This window comes from Pantherophis guttatus, chromosome 10, assembly GCF_059756535.1.
Source record: "Pantherophis guttatus breed Tessera chromosome 10, ASM5975653v1, whole genome shotgun sequence".
Lineage (NCBI taxonomy): Eukaryota > Metazoa > Chordata > Lepidosauria > Squamata > Colubridae > Pantherophis > Pantherophis guttatus.
In genome coordinates, this window is record NC_142072.1 from 18,502,424 (window position 1) to 18,521,795 (window position 19,372).

The 19,372-nt window shown below is 39.1% G+C and overlaps 2 protein-coding genes across 4 annotated transcripts; one reads left to right on the top strand and one right to left on the bottom strand.

Annotated features, from left to right (window-relative positions):
• Positions 1 to 777: 777 nt before the first annotated feature.
• RSRP1 (arginine and serine rich protein 1) lies at positions 778 to 6,027 on the top strand. The gene is given in 6 exon segments (XM_087876353.1): positions 778 to 1,025; positions 2,543 to 2,600; positions 3,389 to 3,868; positions 3,870 to 3,972; positions 4,359 to 4,495; positions 5,793 to 6,027. Coding segments are annotated over 6 exon segments (999 nt in total). The 5' UTR covers positions 778 to 981; the 3' UTR covers positions 5,970 to 6,027.
• Positions 6,028 to 8,566: 2,539 nt separating this feature from the next.
• SYF2 (SYF2 pre-mRNA splicing factor) lies at positions 8,567 to 17,808 on the bottom strand. Of its 3 annotated transcripts, none has more exons than XM_034413492.2 (7): positions 17,676 to 17,808; positions 16,033 to 16,134; positions 14,800 to 14,925; positions 13,875 to 13,992; positions 12,936 to 13,026; positions 11,313 to 11,411; positions 8,567 to 10,755 (listed from the first exon to the last, which is right to left on the bottom strand). In XM_034413492.2, exons 1-7 carry the CDS (start codon positions 17,766 to 17,768, stop codon positions 10,590 to 10,592), a joined length of 795 nt encoding a protein of 264 aa, XP_034269383.2. In that variant the 5' UTR covers positions 17,769 to 17,808; the 3' UTR covers positions 8,567 to 10,589. The 3 variants fall into 3 exon arrangements, with proteins under 3 accessions (XP_034269383.2, XP_034269384.1, XP_034269385.1); XM_034413493.2 differs by having other exon boundaries at positions 17,668 to 17,777; XM_034413494.3 differs by having other exon boundaries at positions 17,531 to 17,743.
• Positions 17,809 to 19,372: the final 1,564 nt, after the last annotated feature.

The window sequence follows — 19,372 nt, forward strand, 5'->3', positions numbered from 1 at the left end:
ACCACAAAATGTATGTTGCTAAGTGAAGTGTTTAAGTGAGCTTGCCCCATTTTGCGACTTTTCTAGCCACGGTTGCTAAGTGAATCATTCCATTTGTTAAATTAGTAACACGGTTGTTAAGCGAATCTGGATTTCCCGTTGATTTTGCTCATCAGAAGGTTGCAAAAAGGTGATCACATGACCCCAAGAAACGGCAACCGTTGTAACTATGAACCAAGCAACTGAGTTTTGATCATGTGACCATAGGGATGCTGCAACGGTCATAACTGTGAAAACGGTCATAATCAGGGGTGAAATCCAGCAGGTTCTGACAGGTTCTGGAGAACCATTAGCAGAAATTTTGAGTAGTTCAGAGAACCGGCAAATGCCACCTCTGGCTGTCCCCAGAGTGGGGAGGGAATGGGGATTTTGCAGTATTCTTCCCCTGGAGTGGGGTGGGAATGGAGATTTTGCAGTCTTTTTCCCCTTGCCACGCCCACCAAGCAATACCACACCCACCAAGCCACGCCCACAGAACCAGTGGCTTATGACCAGTGGATTTCACCACTGGTCATAAGTCACTTTTCAGTGTCGTTGTAACTTTGAACGGTCACTAAATGAAGCGTTGTGGAGGAATGCCTGTCCATAGCTGAGGGAGCAGAATCCTGTTTCTAGGGTGAAAAATCAAGGCCCTGCCCACACCGTAGTACGCATGCGCAATAACGACATTGACAGTCGGCGGGCGCGCGCTTTACCCGAGCTCTTCGCTAGGCTGTTCTGGAAGCTTCTGATTCCTTCAGTCGGAGCCAGGCGCTCGAAGGAGGCGGTTGTGTTGGTGGTGGCTGCTACTAATGGGGAGCCAATTGAACGTGCCTTTTTTTTTTTCTCCTCAGGAGTCTTGAGCAGAAATCGAGTGGGCTTTTTTAAACCTATTTCATCGTTGGCGTGAGGAATTCGGAGTGTTCTTTTCAGGCGTTTCCTCATCTCGGCTTTTTTGCTCTAATGGCAGTGACTAACGTCTCCCCTCACGGACCTCCGCGGAGCCAGTAAGTCCTTTCTCGGCTTTTAAAAAAAACGTACTGAATCTTAAGACCTAAAAAAAAAGAAAGGAAATATCGTTCTGTTTTGGCGTAATATTAACTCTCCACGAAGGCTACGTCCACACAACGTAAACCCTGATTTAACCGCCTCACCCCCCCCTCCCCCGAGATTAACGCTACACCTAAAGGCCTGATGGAAAGGAGGTGTCGGGTTTCCACCTCACTCGAAGAAGCTGCAGGGCGTGGGAATACAGGGGTGACATTAAGATGATCGTGTTGAAATACTGAAGAGAGCTATTATTATTAATTAATAATAATAAAGTAATAATTAATATTACTTAGTTATTGTCTATTGTTTATGGCGGTGTGTGTGTGGCGCGGGTGAGGTAAGCTTGCCCTGTTTTGCTAGTCTTGTCCGTAAAAAAAAATCGGCTGAAGCTGCTCGAGGTGTGTAGAAATCTATTAGGTTTTCCCTTCGTTAAAATCTGCCCGCAAAAGTCCACCCTTTTCGCGTTGCCTTTGATCTGTTTTGTAAAAATCCTTCTGTACTCGTCAATGGCCGTAAAATAGAATATACAGAATTCTTTATTGGCCAAGTGTGATTGGACACACAAAAAATTTGTCTTTGTCCGAAAATTCAGTTCGGTTCTGAAATTTTTATTTGGAAATCCTGTATCAAGCCTGTTTTCTTAAAAAATAAATGCAAATTTATAAAGTTTATACAGAAATTGTACCTAATCTCTGCTGCTATTGGGTTTTAATGGGCAAATTACAGATTTTTTTCCCCTTAATTTGTAATCTTAATTTCCTCCTATCTTTCCTTTGTTGTAATCCTCCCATTATTTGGCTATAAACTTGAAGGACCAATTGTAAGAGTGCAATCTATTAGTTTTTAAACTCGGGTTCTCCTGGTCTTGGTCTTTTTCCCCTAATGCATTTGTTTAAAATCATAACCAAAAGCATTGAGTATATTTACAATAACCAAAGATAGGGTTAGGTAAAGTATTGCTAATCTGTAGGCAAGAAGGAGAGAGAAGAAATTGTTAAATTCTAATGGCCCAGCACTCTGTAGGATGTACCTTAACACAGGAAAATTAAGAATCATCTAGTCAGAAGTTTAATATATGAAATTTTGTGCTGATTGGGATTGCATATCACTGTTGGCTGCTTTGTGGTTCAGTGTTGTGCAAAGGCAGAGTGATTAACATGGCTTGGTACACTGTGTGAATTTTGGTAGCCTTTTAATTCGATGATTTAGTTAAAATGAATATTGCAGGTGGGTGATAGATGAATTTGCTGAACACAACTGATTCCCCCCCATGTACTGTTTATAGTATCTCAAGGTGTGCTTGAATGCTTACACTGTGTGATTTTACAGTGCATTTCATTGCAAACTACAATAAACTAGGTATTATGAAATAAATCTCAGTGTGATGTTACTAGGAAAAATACCGATGTTTTTGCATTAGGAAGAGGCTGATCTAGTTATAAATTTGATTGAGGATCTTAAAACTCTTTTACAGGAGTCCTTACCAAATAAATGGAAATTGCAAGAAGAAAGAGATTTCTGTGGCACTTAATGATAATTTCAACAATAAATTGGTTTATTTTTTATTTATTTTTAATTTGATTTATATGCCGCCCTTCTCCGAAGACTCAGGGCGGCTTACAATGCGTTAAGCAATAGCCTTCATACTTTTGTATATTTTATACAAAGTCTGCTTATTGCCCCCACAATCTGGGTCCTCATTTTACCTACCTTAGAAAGGATGGAAGGCTGAGTCAACCTTGAGCCTGGTGAGATTTGAACTTGCAGTAATTGCAGGCAGCTGATGTTAATAACAGTGCTTTAGTCTGCTGCAATACCAGAACTCTTATGTTGAATTAAAGCTTTATAGCTAGAAATTTGTAGTTGTCTGAAATTCTGAGATAGAGGAAAAGAACAGGGTACAATCTTTCTAAATATGCAGCAAATTTATTAAAAATGATGAAAGTGAAAATAAGGAAAAAAGCAGATATATAGAAGGAAAGGCTTAGAGTTGTGTTTATAGCAGGATGGACTCCATAGCAATGATATATGTTGCTAAAATGTCTTATGTAACAGCTGCATTTTGACTAAGTGCAGATAGACTTAATCTTTGTGGGCATATTGTTACAAGAATTCTAATCCTGTTTTGTGTTAGTACTAGTGAAACAGGTGTCTGAGTAAATTGTTTAGGCTTGTCTCCTAAATACTTGATTATTCCTAGGATTTAGTGATGTTTATAAAATGGAATATGAAACAAGGCAGTTCAGAAAGACATAAGTAGTAGAAGAAATGTAAGTTTACGGTGTTGAGGTTTTCTAAAACATTTTTTTTTCAATCTAAAGTAATTGGGACTGGACAGCAGACAGCAGAAGGGACATGTTCTAAAATTTCTGAAAAACAGAAAGTGAGCAAGATGACAGATGAGATGACAGGATTCATGGATGACTTGACTCTGAGCTCACCTAAAGGGAAATTTCAATCATGTTCAAGGAGCAGCTGCAGCAGGCGATCCTCAGTATCTTCTAGTGATTCATCTTACAGTTCAAGTATTTCATCTTCCTCCACAAGCTGGAGTAGATCAAGGAGCAGATCAAGATCACATGCTAAAAGGATTTGTTCTCAGAGATCCAGAGGATACTCAAGATCTTATTCCAAGAGTCATTCAAGATCACACAATTACAGATACCAGGAAAAAGCCCATCTTAGATATTACAGAAGATATCCTCTTTCATGTCCAATATATCAATCCCGGAGCAGATCTTCTGTTAGATCATACTATCACAGGTCTTACTCCAGAAGTAAATCAAGAAGCAGAAGGATAGTATGGGTTTGGAAGAACCGCATGTCCTGAAGATTATAGAAGGTGAAGAAACTGCTCCCGAACAAGATCTCACAGTAGAACCCCTCTTTGCTTGACAGAAAAAGGTATTCTGGGGGATGGGGGGGATCTTGGGTTGTCAAAGTATTCCAAAATTATTTGGAAAATTCTTTGTCCAGATATGAAAATGGCAATGTTTGAAGCATCTTACAGTGTATCTTATAAATAATGGCAAATCTTGGAAAAAAGGAATAAATATGTTGGGTGCCTTGTAATTGAGTGAATGATGTTAGATATCTGCTTTCAAATTACAGTGTAATTGTTGAATTATTGGCTGGTTTTGAAAGTCATTGCATTGCATTTACGAAAGAAAGAATAGAGTACTAAATTAAAGCTGATGAGGGAATGTTAGTTCCTTTTAGTAAGTATGGGGGCAGGGGCAAAACTGATCTCTGAGAAATCTGTGTATTTTAAACTCTTTCTTTCTTTCTATAGAAAAGAGAACTACTTGAAATAGCAAAAGCTAACCCAGCTAAAACTTTTGGGAAAGAAATTGTCCTGTCAGACAGTTTAAAAATCGATTCCAAAACCAGTGAAAATGGAAATCCAAAAGACAACTTAGATTTTAAGGTAAATATAAAATATATTTTCAAATAATGAAAGTTTTGTAAGAGTCCCTTAAAAAAATCTTGCATTATTTCATAGTCAGAAAATAAACTTTGAAAACTGAGTTGTGGAATTTGTTAACGAATTCTGGTTACCAAATCTTGAAATCATCCAACTTCTGATGTTTTAAAAAATAATCCTATTAATAAAACAATATATTTTTAAAAAATCCTTCCATTTTTTTCTTGTTAACCCAGTCAAACCATATCAAATGGATTTTAAACTTTAAACAGAATATACAGTAGTACCTGTCAAACTGTCATGGAACAATTTGTTTCCAGAAATCCATTATCCAAACGCACTACACATTTTACATGCTTTATTTCTTATAGAAATCATGAATAGGATCTGCAGCTCTGATGAAGAAAATATTGGCAATTGATTGGGTTTTAGTTCTGACTCATGGGAGGGGTTCAAATTAGTCTGAAATGGTTGGAAAACTTTTATATAATATTGAACAAATTAAGTATCAAAACTTTAATAAGCAGTGATGTTAGGTGGTATTAAAATACTATACAGTTCTATTCCAGGTATTAAAAGACAGGAACTGCCTATTTGAAAATATTTTCTGAATTCTTTAATATGAAATAACAAAATTCTTTATGTAATTCTTAATGAAGTGTGACCTTTCCATTCATTTATTTTACAAAGAAATTAAAATTTAGGAGTGGCTCTTAATCTTGAGCTAAATGTACTGAAAATAGCAAAGGTGAACATAAATTGGCATTAATCTTAGTCCTAACATAAGTTCATTTGTCTGAAAGCAAGAAACTGATTAGCGATTTTAGTGTAGGATTGTTTTGCAATCATATATAGATCTGTTCAAAAACCAGCCCAATTAAATTTTGGGAGAGTTATTCCAAAATTATCATGCAAAGAATTCCAACCACTTGTCTCGAAGGTCCCTTCCAACTCCTATTTTGTTGTTTATCCTTAATTCGAAACCATGCAAAGTATATTCCTATAGGAGAAACTTCACTTCATTTCATCATGACTATTACGAATATTAGGAAAAGCAAAGTACTTAATAAGTTCATATGACGTTGATTTTGTGAGTTTGCATTTTGTTCATGTAATTTCTGTGAAATTCAGTACTTTTTGTACATACTTAGAAAGAATTGTAGTTTTAGGATACTGTAGGAATATCCCTAAATACCCTAAAATTCCACCTTTTTATTATGCTGCCTGTAAGAATAAACATATTTGCTTGAACAAATAATGACTGATAAATCCTGACTTATTCTAATTTTCTATTTTTCAGAATATGCCAAGGTCGCTGGCCCTGAAATCAACTAGTCTGCTTTCTAAAAATATGGTAGTATCCCCAACAAGAGAAGAGAAAAAGGGCTCTGCTGGCCAGTGGATTCCTGTTAAGAATGAGGAAAATGTCCTGTTTCATAATTTTTCACCTAAAAGTACAACTTTCAGAGCAAGCTAGTAGTTCTGTTCTGGTTAATAACATCTAAAATTTTAAGGGGTTCGGGGGGGGTTGTTCTGTGACGGGACTTGGGGGGGGGGTCCTTACAGATCAGGGAGGTAGCCTGTCGGACGGCACCAGTGGGGATGGCGGGGAGGGGGGGCTGGGCGTGGTGGGGTGAGGGTCATTCTATCACTGTGGTGGTTGGGGGATACAGTGGAGGGAATAGAGGGCGTAAGGACATCAGAGGGGCGTGTCCCCACTGTTTACAGCGGGTTCAGCGCTCCGGCCTTCATAGTTCTGCCTGCGCCCCTGGGGGGTTAGGAGTGTGGAACCTGGGACTCCGGCTGGTGTATGTTAATGCCAGGTCCGTTGTTAACAAGGCTCCCCTCGTACGAGATCTGATTGATGGGGGTGCGGACCTGGCCTGTATCACGGAGACCTGGTTGGGTCCAGAGGGAGGGGTTCCTAGGGGTGGTGGTTGTTATTAGGGAAGGACTTAGACCTAGGGAAGTCACTGTCCCTCAGATAGGCGGGTGTGAATCATTTCTGCTGAAGTGGGGCCCTGGAATGCAGTCGGCTCTGTTGATTATGTACCTGTCTCCCAGCTGCGTGTCTTCAGTCCTGCCCGCACTGCTCGAAGTCTTAGCCGAACTGACGGTTGAGCTCCCCAACCTGATGGTTGTGGGAGAGTTTAATCTCCCGTCAGCCGGTGAGACATCCGAGTTGGTCCGGGAGTTCATGGCCTCCATGACGGCCATGGACCTGACTCAACTTGTACAGGGCCCAACTCACAGCGGTGGGCACACACTCGACCTGATTTTTATCTCAGGGCAGTGGATAAATGTTCGGGGTAGGGGTGAACTTTCTATTCAGCCCCTGTCATGGACCGACCATTCCCTCCTTAAGCTAGACTTTCCATCGGTCAACCCCCACCGTTGGGAGGCGGAACCGACTCGTTGGTTCCTGACAGAGCTTGGGACATTTCCCACTGAGCTATCCCGCGATTTGCCAAAGGCCTTGGTGGACGCCTGGGAACGGGTTGCCACCAGGGCGCTGGATCGAATCGCCCCTTTACGGCCTCTCCTCCAACGGGGATCCCGGGCAGCTCCATGGTTTTCCGTGGAGCTGTGGGAGATGAAGCGTCGGAAGAAACACTTAGAGGGTTGTTGGAGATCTTCCCGTACCGAATCTGATCGAACACAGTTAAGAAACCATATTAGGTCTTGTGGCGATGGAAGCGGCGAAACGTGACTATTTCGCTGCTCTCATTGCATCTGCAGAAAATCGCCCAGCGGCCTTGTTCCGAGTGACCCGCTCTCTCCTCAATCAGGGAGCGAGGGAGGACTCCTTACAAGGAAGTGCTGAGGACTTTGCACAATTTCTGCATGAGAAAGTTGCTCAGATCCATTCGGGTTTAGACTCTGACTGGACAGGATCCGACGACGAGGTGGGAGCAAGTCTTGAAGGTAACATCTGGGTTGACTTTGACCCTGTTTCCATAGATGAAGTGGACAGGATTGTGGATAGATTGGGGGCCTCCACATGTTTGTTGGACCCATGTCCCAACCTGAAGACATGGCTTTTTCAGCAAATTCCCTGATCTGCCGCGAGGTTTTAATTGTCGGGGGTTTTAAATTGGCTTGTTTTAGCATTTTTATTATGTTGTTTTTATTCTGTGGCCGCCCTAAGTCCTACGGGTGAAGGGCGGCATATAAATATGATAAAATAAATATACTTAATACACTGTTGATTGTCTTTTACTTAATTGAACTGTATGACATTACAATGGTACTAAGAAAAAATCGCATTCAAAATTAGTGAAGGATGAATTTATACAAACTGCATATTTTCTGCAGTTTTTATAAAAATCTGTACTAATAAAGAATTTCAAATAAACTTGTGTTTTTATTCAAAGGAACAAGACGTGAAAATAGCTATTTCAGCAAATCACATATTTGATTAGATTCTGTTGTCTGAAATATAAAAGACCCAAGTAGTATATGACTACAGGGATGGATTACCTATAAAGTTTTGGTGAGCCTCCTGGAATGTTTGCCACCCATGGAACAGACAGATTTGAAATTATTCTGCTTTTGTGTTAAGGGGTAAAATGGGTACGTTAGAACAGAAGTATAATGTATTAGAAGTACCACTTGAAACTTCCAAATTAGTCTACATGTTTTCAGGTAGTTTAAAGGGGCAAAATGAATGATAACAGATTTTTGAGTCGGGGGTACCTGTTTTTCCTTGCAAGTCAAGATTACTTTATTGTCATTGCACCTTGTACAATGAAATTAAAGGAGCACCCAGCTGCAGCACCCATGTGCACAGCCATCTTGAATGGCAGTTTTCAAGTACCCAAATAAGGCATATCTACAAATTTAGTTTCATCTGCTTAAGTGATATTGCCAGTTGCAAGATGGTACTGGAAGAAAGTACGCGGAAATGTTTCTTCTCTTTGCAAGATTAAAATGAAAATTAATAGCTTTGTCCTGTATACAGTTGCCCTTCATAAGTAAATAAAGGATCCAAGCTATTAATACATTGAAGAGAAACTTGCAACCTTTGTAGTAAAGAAATGCAGTACTAAATTAAAAATGCTCGAGGGGTATAAATCAGAGAACTCAGTTATTTTATTAGAGATGTTATATTTAACTATATTCTTGAATGCTGAGAAAGATCGGAAACTTACTGCAAAGAGGTTAAATTCTTAAAGGCTTTTACAACTCTGTTGCACATAAGTTGATCAGAAACCTATATGGTCACAGGTAACTAATACTTTCTGAATTAATTGTGATATTTTATAGATATGAAGGTAGATACAAAAAAGATTAATAAAACAGCTATCTTTAATCATGCTGAGCACATCTTTTCATAATTAATCTTGGAAAATTAACATATCCATAAGGCAATTTTGTGATCAAGCTCATCCTTTGTTTGGAAGCTTTCTTCATTAAAGTAGAAGTCTTCAAGATACTGAATTCATCCGCCTTCAGGATCCTGTAAAGATCTTCCCAAACTCTTATCCAAGCCTGAACTATTTTCTCTTGTCCCAGAGCAGGAGGAGGTCTTGTTTTGCAGAAGATGTAAGATGTTATTGACAGAATGCAAACAGTAAGCCAAGATGGACGAAAGAGGCTTCAAAATCTAGTTCCAAGCTCTGTAAAGGCAAGCCAGCACCACCACTTCCAACACTAAAACTGCATCAACCAAGTATTCTATACCACCTTCTGTTTTGGAATCAACTCCAAAGGCAGTAAAGTCATATGTTACCACAAATAAGCGCTAGTTGGGTATACAGCCCTTGAAATGAGAGGAAATTGAGTCATTCCTCCCACTCGAGTTTACTTACTAGCATCCACACTGTCTAGCAAATTGAACCACCCCCCAGCCTTTTCAGCAATGTACCAATTATTAGAGGCAGCAGCAATTTCAGGCAGGTTATCTTCAATTGCCAGGACTAGAAGCTGCAGCTGGTGGGATTCCTGCCTAGTTTGGGAGCTCAGCTGGCAACAAGCAGAAAAGGAGCAAGCACACTGAGGCAGCACCTCATTCCAACAACCACAAGAACTTTTGGAGGGAGGAAAAGCTGCTATGCAATTTTACAGACTAGAGTTTTGTTTAAAAACTGCAAGGCCTAAAAGGAGCAAGGTAACCCTGAACAGCAGCCAATTGTTGGGGAAAGTGTGCCACTAACCCAGACACAATTAACCGTTTGGTCACATCCAACACCTGAAGTAACAATAAAACTGGCTCAATTATTGCATCTTTTGCTGAAACGCTTAAATTTGTTATAAAGGTATTTTCGGGTTACAATGGTAAGTTGACTGGAATTGCCAATACTAAATGACATAGTCATAAAGCATCACATGAATGCATCACTTAGTGACAGCAGTCCCCATTGCTGCTGAGGACTGCAAGCTATTAAGTGGGAAGAGTTGAGTACTAAGTAAGGATCATGAGGGGATGGAAAAGTGCTGCAGGTGGTGCTGGGAAGTGTGGGGGAGTGGCGCACTGGAGATCCCTGAACAAGCATTCGTATGTTGAGGGCTACCTGTATAAACAATATTACACGGATTTCTATAAATAATATTTAGGGAGCTTTCTAACCCAGCCTTTTTTTGTGTACAAAAGCCAAGACTACTTGGATATGTTTCACACATCCGTCCGAATTATGTTTCATTACTTTTTGGGGCTTCCCACTAATTGCATTATAAACCAGATGCTCATTAGGCAGGCAAAACATACCAAGAGTGTTTTAAAAGCAGCTTTATATGCCATGGCTCTTTGTTTAATCAAACTACCAAAATCAACGTATCAACTTACACAATTGTGATGGTTTTCAAATAAACTACATGTGCATTTAAAAACGGTTTGTGATTCAACATTCACATTAAAAAACAAAAACAAAAAATGAAATCACAATTGGCTCACCAACCATAACTTCAAATACTTTGGTTTTCTACAATTACATAATTGTTAAAACTTCTCTAACATACCTTTCTTAGAGAGGAGGAGTACTATATGTGGACAAATTTCATTCTAGCATTAGAACATGTTTGCAAAGCGTATTTTACACATGAAGGTTTTAAAGAAGCCAAACTGAGAAAGCAGGGCTAGCCTCCTGAACTTTTTGGTCTACACAGCTGTCCCTCTTTCCAAATTCTGTTTAATTTCTGCAGTGTATTTGCCGTAGAACCTCTCAGCCTTTTTATTGAACTTGGCATTCCGCTCATTAATGTAGTCGATATCTGCATCGTCATTGTAAGAACGTCTCCGGCTGTATTTTTCACGTTTTTGAATTCTGAAAGAGAAACCAAAATACTCAGCCTATGTTTGTATATACTGTGTTTCCCCGAAAATAAGACCCTGTCTTATATTTTTCTGAACCCTGAAATAAGCGCTTGGCCTTATTGCCATGCACTCAAAAGCCCGATTGGGCTTATTACCAGGGGATGTCTTATTTTGGGGGAAACAGGGCAGTTACATCTTGAATTCATATTTTAATGAGGTACTGGATGTTCTTCATTTGATACAGTAATAGATTTTTTCCCCCTTGTATATTCAGCTAATGGGGTCAACGGGAATAAAAAACTCCATTAATCCATTCCAAAGCAAATTAATCTCTGGTTTCTGTGGTTAATATGAGTATTTAAGAATCATTTAAAAGGGGCAAAGCCTTGCCTGATAATTGTATTATTTGAAAAATGAAAAGGAAAGAAAACGAGATGGACTCTATAAGTACAGAGTGCTTAAATAATGCAATCTAAAATAAAACATCAGCAGGAGGTCTATGATAAGTACATATACAAGATGCTTAATAAATTTAAATGTGCTGTTCATTATGAATATGGCACTTACTGTTTTTCAAGATCTGAAACCATTTTGTCAACGCCTTCTTTGGAGGGCACATGAGTTCCATGGAGTAAACTATTTGAAGTTGGAAAAAAATCTTCACCACTGAAGGAGAAAAAGGAGAAAATAAACGTTAACAGTAACATTTTTGGGGAATTTCTCTAGCTCAGGAATTTGGGACAAAAAATATCTATCTCACCCGTTATGGTAGCGCTGATTAAGAGTCTGTACTCTAATTCCACATCTGTAATCTTTTCCACTTTTCTCATTCTCTTTAACTAAAATTGAACCAGGTAGATGGAACATTACCCCTCTACTTTAATACCAGCTGTGCAAAATTATTTAGAGGTAGTCCTTGACTTAGGACTGGTCATTTAGTGACTGTTCAAAATTATAATGTAGACCGAAAAAGCTACCGTATTTTTCGGAGTGTAAGACGCACCTTTTTCCCCCCAAAAAGAGGGTGAAAATCTGGGTGCGTCTTATACTCCGAATGTAGCTCCACCCAGCTTCTCAAACGGAGGTTTCAGAGGCTGAAAAAAGCATCAGAAACGAAGCTTCAGAAAAAGAGCCTCCAAACAGAGCTTCAGGAAAAAAAGCCTCAGAAACAGAGCTTCAGAGGCTTTTTTTTTGCTGAAGCTCTATTTCGGAAGCTTTCAGAAGCAGAAAAAAGTTTTTTTTTTCCAGAAAGCAGAAAAAAAAAGCAGAAAAAAAAGCAAGGCACAGAGCTCACAACCAATGAACCTGTTGCTAAAATTCACCTCTAGAAACAGCTGATTGGTGGGATTCCGGGAGGCTGATCCACCCGCCAATCGGCTTTTTTCTTATTTTCCTCCCCAAAATCTAAGGTGTGTCTTATATTCCAAAAAATATGGTACTTACACTCAGATTCATCAACCTCGCATATACACCCACACGTCACATTTTGGGCAACCAGCTGCATTTATGGACGTTTGCAGTGTCCTGTGGTCATGGGACCATGATTTATATTTTTGCCAGAAACCACTATTTCTAATTTGCAGCAAAAAAAACACCTTATAGCAAACAATGGTTTTGCTTAACGACTGCGGCATTTGCAATGCAATGTGCACAATCACATGGTAGCCTGGTTTATGACTTATGATCAAAATTGCAGGCTCAATTACCATCCTAAGTCATGGACTACTTGTATTCTAATTTAGGGGGTCTCTAACCATGGCAACTTGGCTGGCTGAGGGACTCTGGTAGTTGAAGTCCACAAGTCTTAAAGTTGCCAAGGTTGGGAGACCCCTGTTCTAATTCATATGCCTTTGGGAATGATCTCATTTGTAAATATTCATTCTAGATCCTTCTACCACATAATAATAAATTATTACTATTAATCTTGTCATCGTTTCTATCACCCATCTTCTCCCACTTATAACTGTATGACTGTAACCTTGTTGCTGGTATCCTTAAGATTTATATTGACTGTTTCCCTATGACTATTATTAAGTGTTGTACCTTATGATTCTTGACAAACGTATCTTTTCTTTTATGTACACTGAGAGCATATGCACAAAGACAAATTCCTTGTGTTGCCAATCACACTTGGCCAATATTCTATTGTATTCTATTCCAGAAAAAAAACTGTGAAATAAAATTACTTGCCTTTCTTCTCTTAATTTTCCATACTTTTCCAGGTCAGGTTTAATTTGCTTGGTCAACCGCCGATACTGGCGTAATTGAGCAGCTGCATAGTCTACAGAGCAAAGAAATTAGCTTAGTGAACAATAAACCTTTACTAAATAGGGCAACCTATCTCAGCAATATTGTGATTCCCTCCGCAATGATAAATACATTTGTGTAACCCCTTTCTCAGGAGCAAGATGAAGAATATTTAAAAGAATAAATTATGGCAAATGGACCGAAGTTTATTAAACAGAAATGTTTTGTTACTCATCCAAGTAAGTTCTTCAATCAAAATGAATTTTCTTTTGGTTAGGTTAGGCATAGAGTCAGAGTCTCCTTGGAATGTACTAACTCTGCCAGACTGACTGCAGCAGGATTTCCCCCCAAAATGAAATGCAATAATGTAAATAATGTTCTTCATTTACATATTGAATTTCATTTTGGGAAGAAACTCCTTGCAGTCAGTATGGCAGAGTTAGTACATTCCAACAACTTTCTGCCTAACCAAATTTTTTTCATTTTGATTGAAGTTACTTGGACGATTAACGAAACGTCTCAGTTTAATAAACTTTGGTCCAGTTGCCATGATTTAACCTCTTTAGATATTTTTGACCTAGATGATTTGAGTCTTTGTTTACATAAAGAAGAATAGATCATAAATAAAGCTGCTTTGATTGACAAGTATCTCTGACTTTTGCTCTCAATTTGAACTTACCATGACAAACAGGAGTTTTGACAATGTTCTCACTTTGGCTGGATAACCACGATCAATTCTGAAAATATTTCATGATCCCCTTCCAATTTTCTTATGACCCACTGGGCCAAGTACTACAGAAGAACCCCTGATATGAGCCACTGCGCCTAACTTTCTTTTTATTCAACATGTATTTGAGAAGAGTAAGTATCATTTCCCCCTACCTGAAAACCCAAGATCAGGATTTCTCTTCTTCCTTTTCCTCTCAAAGCGTTCTGCATCTTCCGCACTTACTTCTAGCAGCTTTACTCTCTCATAATCTTCCCCTTTCAGCAGGCATTCCTAGAATACAGTAAATTAATTTTAATAATTTAAAACACAGATCCTCAAAAAACGTTCCTCTGTGAGCTAAAATTTATATTTCCTCATAAAATTAGTCTTCAGCTGAATTATACGTGATCTGCTGTTGATTTCTCTTTCTCTATTCATAATAATTCCAACCTCTTTTGACAAGTGTTCTAGAACAGGGGTCTGCAACCTTGGCAACTTTATGACTTGTGGAGTTCAACTCGCGCTGGTTGAGGAATTCTGGGAGCCGAAGTCCACAAGTTGTAAAGTTGCCAAGGTTGGAGACCCCTGTTCTAGAACATCCTGACAAAAGGAATGAATGATGAAATCCCTTGTTTAAATCGTGCCTAATCCAAATACTGGGTGGGCTGATGCAAGCATATGGCACGAAAGAATAAGAGTTTCCTTGAAATCACAAATGCATCCTAATGTTATATTGGAAATTCTAAAAAAAAATATGTGAACTATAGCTTTACTCGTTTGGTGAAGGGTTATGAAATCTCATTTTTGGAATAATAACCGAATTTTGGTCTTTCAGAAGCTACATTGGGCCCTTTCATTTAAAACAAAAATATCTATCTTTTACAGAATTATTTTGAGAGTTATTAATGTACATCACGTTTTGCACGCTAATGCAAAAGGGCTCTATTTGGAATGCCAGTATTTTCCAGTAATAGTGCAAGTATTGTATCTATCATTGCTCATTTCTAATATAACCCAGTGAAAAAACAGTAACCGTAAGGATTTTTTTTCTTAGTTTTCTAATTGTCTTAAAGGTACATGTATTATTTGCTTGTTTACCTTTTTCTTTTCTTCCACTTTGAGTTCCCATTCTAAGCGAGCCTTTTTTGCTTCCCAGTTGGTTGGTAACTTCAGCCTTTTATCTTCTTCCACAACTTCCTGATGATTTAGTTTACGGGCTTCATTCTTTTAAAAATAAACAAGAGATAACAACATCTCCCATTTACCAGCGATTGATAAATTAGAAAATAGAAACAAATCAGCAGCAAAAAATTAAGAAAGCTACAAACTTCACCAATAATAAGAAATACTCTGCCAGTGAATGCTAAATTCTCATGGCAATGCAAATAAAAATTGAAAAGCAGATCCTGCAGCTGAGGCTTATTAATCTGCTTATTGGTGGGCCGTTACTGCATAATAGTAATTGTTCTGATTCTGTCATTTATTTTAACCTAATACAACAAGCAATACCCAGGTGAAGAACATGGTGATTTACGGACAACCCTTAAGGCTGGCTACTACTGAAGATGGTGAGTGATGTTCTCCTTCTTGAGCTGATGAATTGCTAAAGTTGTGTGTTTTTTATATACAGCCTGTTTTCAGTGGTTTCTGAAAGTGGAGTTTCAGTGATTCATTGGCTCCAGGAAGGATAACGCTATCTGCCATTTTTTAGTAGTAGGCAGTTGGTTTGTAAGTACATGTTCTGACTTAGGAATTTGAGTTAAAGATGAATTTAGGAGCTCTTTCTTCACCCAGGCACTACCTGTAACATTACTCCTCAGCCTTGGTAATATAAAAACATTCATTTATGGCTAGTGATTCCCAGGATCTCAGATTGCCTCTAATTATGGAGTTGTTCTCAAGATATTGACAATGTACTTCTAAGAATATGAGGTCAGCTCTTGTTTCCTATTATTTTCACTTTCAGCAATCCTGAAAAGATGCAGGCATGTAGTATCTCAGATGATCAGTTTCCATGGTTGAGTCCTACTCCCAGTACTAAGACTGTACTACACACACACACATTTATCCCATTTATATGGTTGTCTACCTCAACAACTGAATCTGAGCAGCAAACAGAATTAAAATAAAAACTCTTACAAATTTTATATCCTGAAATACCAACTTTTTTTCTTCTCACCCTCTTCAAGCCATTTTCTATCTTGCATGCTAAATTGTTGCCCCATAATTCTTGTACACTGTGCTATGTAATTTAATTAGGTCTCACAAGGGTATGGCCCAGCAGATTTACTGTTTTGGGATTTGAATCCAAAAGTCACAAAGTAACCTTACCCTTTTCAAATGAAGCTCTCGGAATTTTCTAAGCCGTTCTTCTCTCTTTTGGGCAGCAGCTTCTTCAGCTGTCATCGGACTGTCTGAAGTGTTGGAAACCATCTGGAGTATCCCCCACATATATTTAAAAAAAATAATAATCCGGGGTTGAGATAAACAGTTATATAATATACTATGTATAAAAAGCAGTTTCACAATCAGAATTGCATACTAAATAATAAAGCACTAGTTAAACATATGTTATACTTGCTCTCTTTTGTTACCATACTGATTTTAGCCACATTTCCTTTTAATTGACAGAGCCTACTTGTTATGGATCAGTTCTATTGCTTCTTTCATTTTAGTCCATGGTTGGCATACAGGCCTGACACTTTTGGGATCTGACTTGGTGGATATATGGGATCAATTTTTATTATTTTCACTGCTGTAATTGTCTTATTTGTACTGGTTTAAAACCATTACCAAGATGTGTCTAATTTTGTCACTCAGGATCTGATATTTAATTCTGTATTTTCTAAAGAGATCAAAAAGTTCAAGACACAGGCTTTTAAGTATAATTATTGTCTTGAGCTTTAACAATACAGTAGCAGGAGAAAATAAAACCTTTCATAGTAAACTCTCTCTACCCATTACAATTAAAATACAGAAAGGGATCAAGGATGATGGAGTAGTTTATCAAAACCCAAGAAAAACCAATTATCCTTGTAAATCACTCAACAATACAATGTTAATAATTATATGTGTAGTATATCTATATGAACAATAATATAAGAAGGGAAAAGAAGAAGCGGACAACCAAGATGCATAGATTCAATTACAGTGATGATGACGTGAACCATTGGGAGTCTTAAAAGGACAGATTACAGACAAATCATGGGAAAAAAAATCTATGCTGTTGCTAGGAGTCAAAAACAACTTGGATGGCTCCCAAATCAACAAATCAATGGGCAGAATATCTCAACATGCAAAAGGAGAAGGGATGAGGCTACACGTAATAAAGCTTTTCTCAACCGATTCCTAAATACAGGGGAAACGGAACGAAACTGATAATTTGCAGGATATTCTAAACTTAACACTTCCAGGATCTACCTATACACACCTGACAGTATTAACAAAGCAAACAAGAATGAGATTCTCTCTCTCTTATCCTCTTCCCCGCCATTAATTCTTCCCATCATCTGCTTTGACAGGGTCTCTTTTCCACAAAGCTCATGTATTCTTCTAGGCCAGGGGTCTTCAACCTTGGCCACTTTTAAGCCTGGAGGACTTCAACTCCCAGAATTCCCCAGCCAGCTTTGCTGGCTGGGGAATTCTAGGAGTTGAAGTCCTCCAGGCTTAAAAGTGGCCAAGGTTGGAGGCCCCTGTTCTAGGCATTGCTGAATTGCAGCTCACAGCAAGGCCGCACAGGCAGGCCGCTGGCGATGTTGGGAGTTGTAGTCCACCCCACGTTCCCCATCCCTGCCACCGATTCAGAGCAGCCACTCCGGCCAAACCAAACCTCTTTTACTTCCCGGGATACAAGCAACCTTTCCCAACGCGGCGCCTCGAGGGCGGGGGTGGTGCTGGTGCTGGACTGAAGCTTTCGGTTACAATCCGGTGGCCAGGACTGCCCTACAACGAGCCCTTATCTCTCACCGTCTCACCATCCGCAGAGACTCCCGTATCCACAGCAGCCGCCATTTTGTCGTCGTCTCGGTAAACATCGAGCCCTTCCGGCTTCCGCTTCGTGATGTCATCGAGGACGCGAATGAAAACAGACCTCCTTCGAGGGAGAGACATTCCAGCAGGAGGGCTCTATGTTTGGTAGAAACCATCGAGATGCGTGCGCGAGCGGCTGCCATGGCGTCGGGGCGGGCGGTGTTAGGGTGGGAATTGAGCTGCAGCGCTTAAGAGGCCAGGCGAGGAATTGCAACCCACCAAAGAGAATAAAAAAGGGAAGGAGGCCCCGTCAGAAAACTAGCAAGGTTGAAGGCAACGTTGATCTCTTGGGAGCGAGTTCTGTTATTCTGTTCTGCAGAAACTTTCGAGGTTTCCGCTGCGCGTTGAAAGAGAGCCAAAGCTAGAACTTGCAAAAGAAAGAGGAACCTCGCTTCCTTCATTTGTTCATTTCTTTAATGCGCTGTTTCATCGTCAAAATGAACATCAAAAAACGTCACCCAAAAAAAGCACAACAAAGAATGTTCTTTCTAAGGATATACTTGATTATTCATGTAATAACAGCAGCGAGGATTGTATTTGCGCGAAATTGGAAAGCAGGGAAAATACTTCTGGAAGAGGAAGTAATTTAAGAAAATTTTAGACTCTGCAGAAATGAATAGATTAACTTTGAAAATTAAAGAGAGGATTCAGAATATTTTAAGATATGGGGTCAATGTTACCATTGGCTAGAAAAGAGATGTAAATAAACGAATTAATAGTTATGCAAGAGAATGGTATAATTAAAATATTGTATTTTTGAAGAGTGGTTGTAATAGATGAAGAGAAAATGAAGAAAGAAATAACAAGAAGATAATAACAAGATAACAAGAAATAACAAGAATAACAAGAAAATAACAAGAAATAACAAGAATAACAAGGAGCCTGAGTGGCGTAGGAGGCTAATGCCTCCTACTAAGGCAGCATTTAACATCCAGCTGCCTGCAATTACTGCGAGTTCAATTCTCACCAGGCTCAAGGTTGACTCAGCCTTCCATCCTTTCTAAGGTGGGTAAATTGAGGATCCAGATTGTGGGGGCAATAAGCTGACTTTGTATAAAAAATATACAAAAGTATGAAGGCTATTGCTTAACACATTGTAAGCTGCCCTGAGTCTCCAGAGAAGGGCGGCATATATATATAAAAAATAAAAAGACAAAGCCATTGAAGAAACACTGAGATGACACAAGAAAGGATGGACTGACGTATTAAGTGTTTGTTTGTGTATAAAAGAAAAACTTTTTAAAAAATGTTCTTTCTGCACCAACTCAGGAAGCTGCTGAGGAGCTGCTGATTCAGTTCTACAGAGGAATTATTGAGTCTGTCATCTGCACCTCTATAACTGTCTGGTTTGGCTCTGCAACCCAACAAGACAGCTACAGACTTCAACGGATAATTAGAACTGCAGAAAAAAACAATGGCTACCAACCTGCCTTCCATGGAGGACCTGTATACTGCACGAGTCAAAAAGAGGGCTGGGAAAATAACCACAGACCCCTCGCATCCTGGACATAAACTGTTTCAACTCCTACCCTCAAAACGACGCTATAGAGCACTGCACACCAGAACAACTAGACACAAGGACAGTTTTTTCCCGAATGCCATCACTCTGCTTGTTAAGTTGGGTGAGTGAGGAGACAGGAGC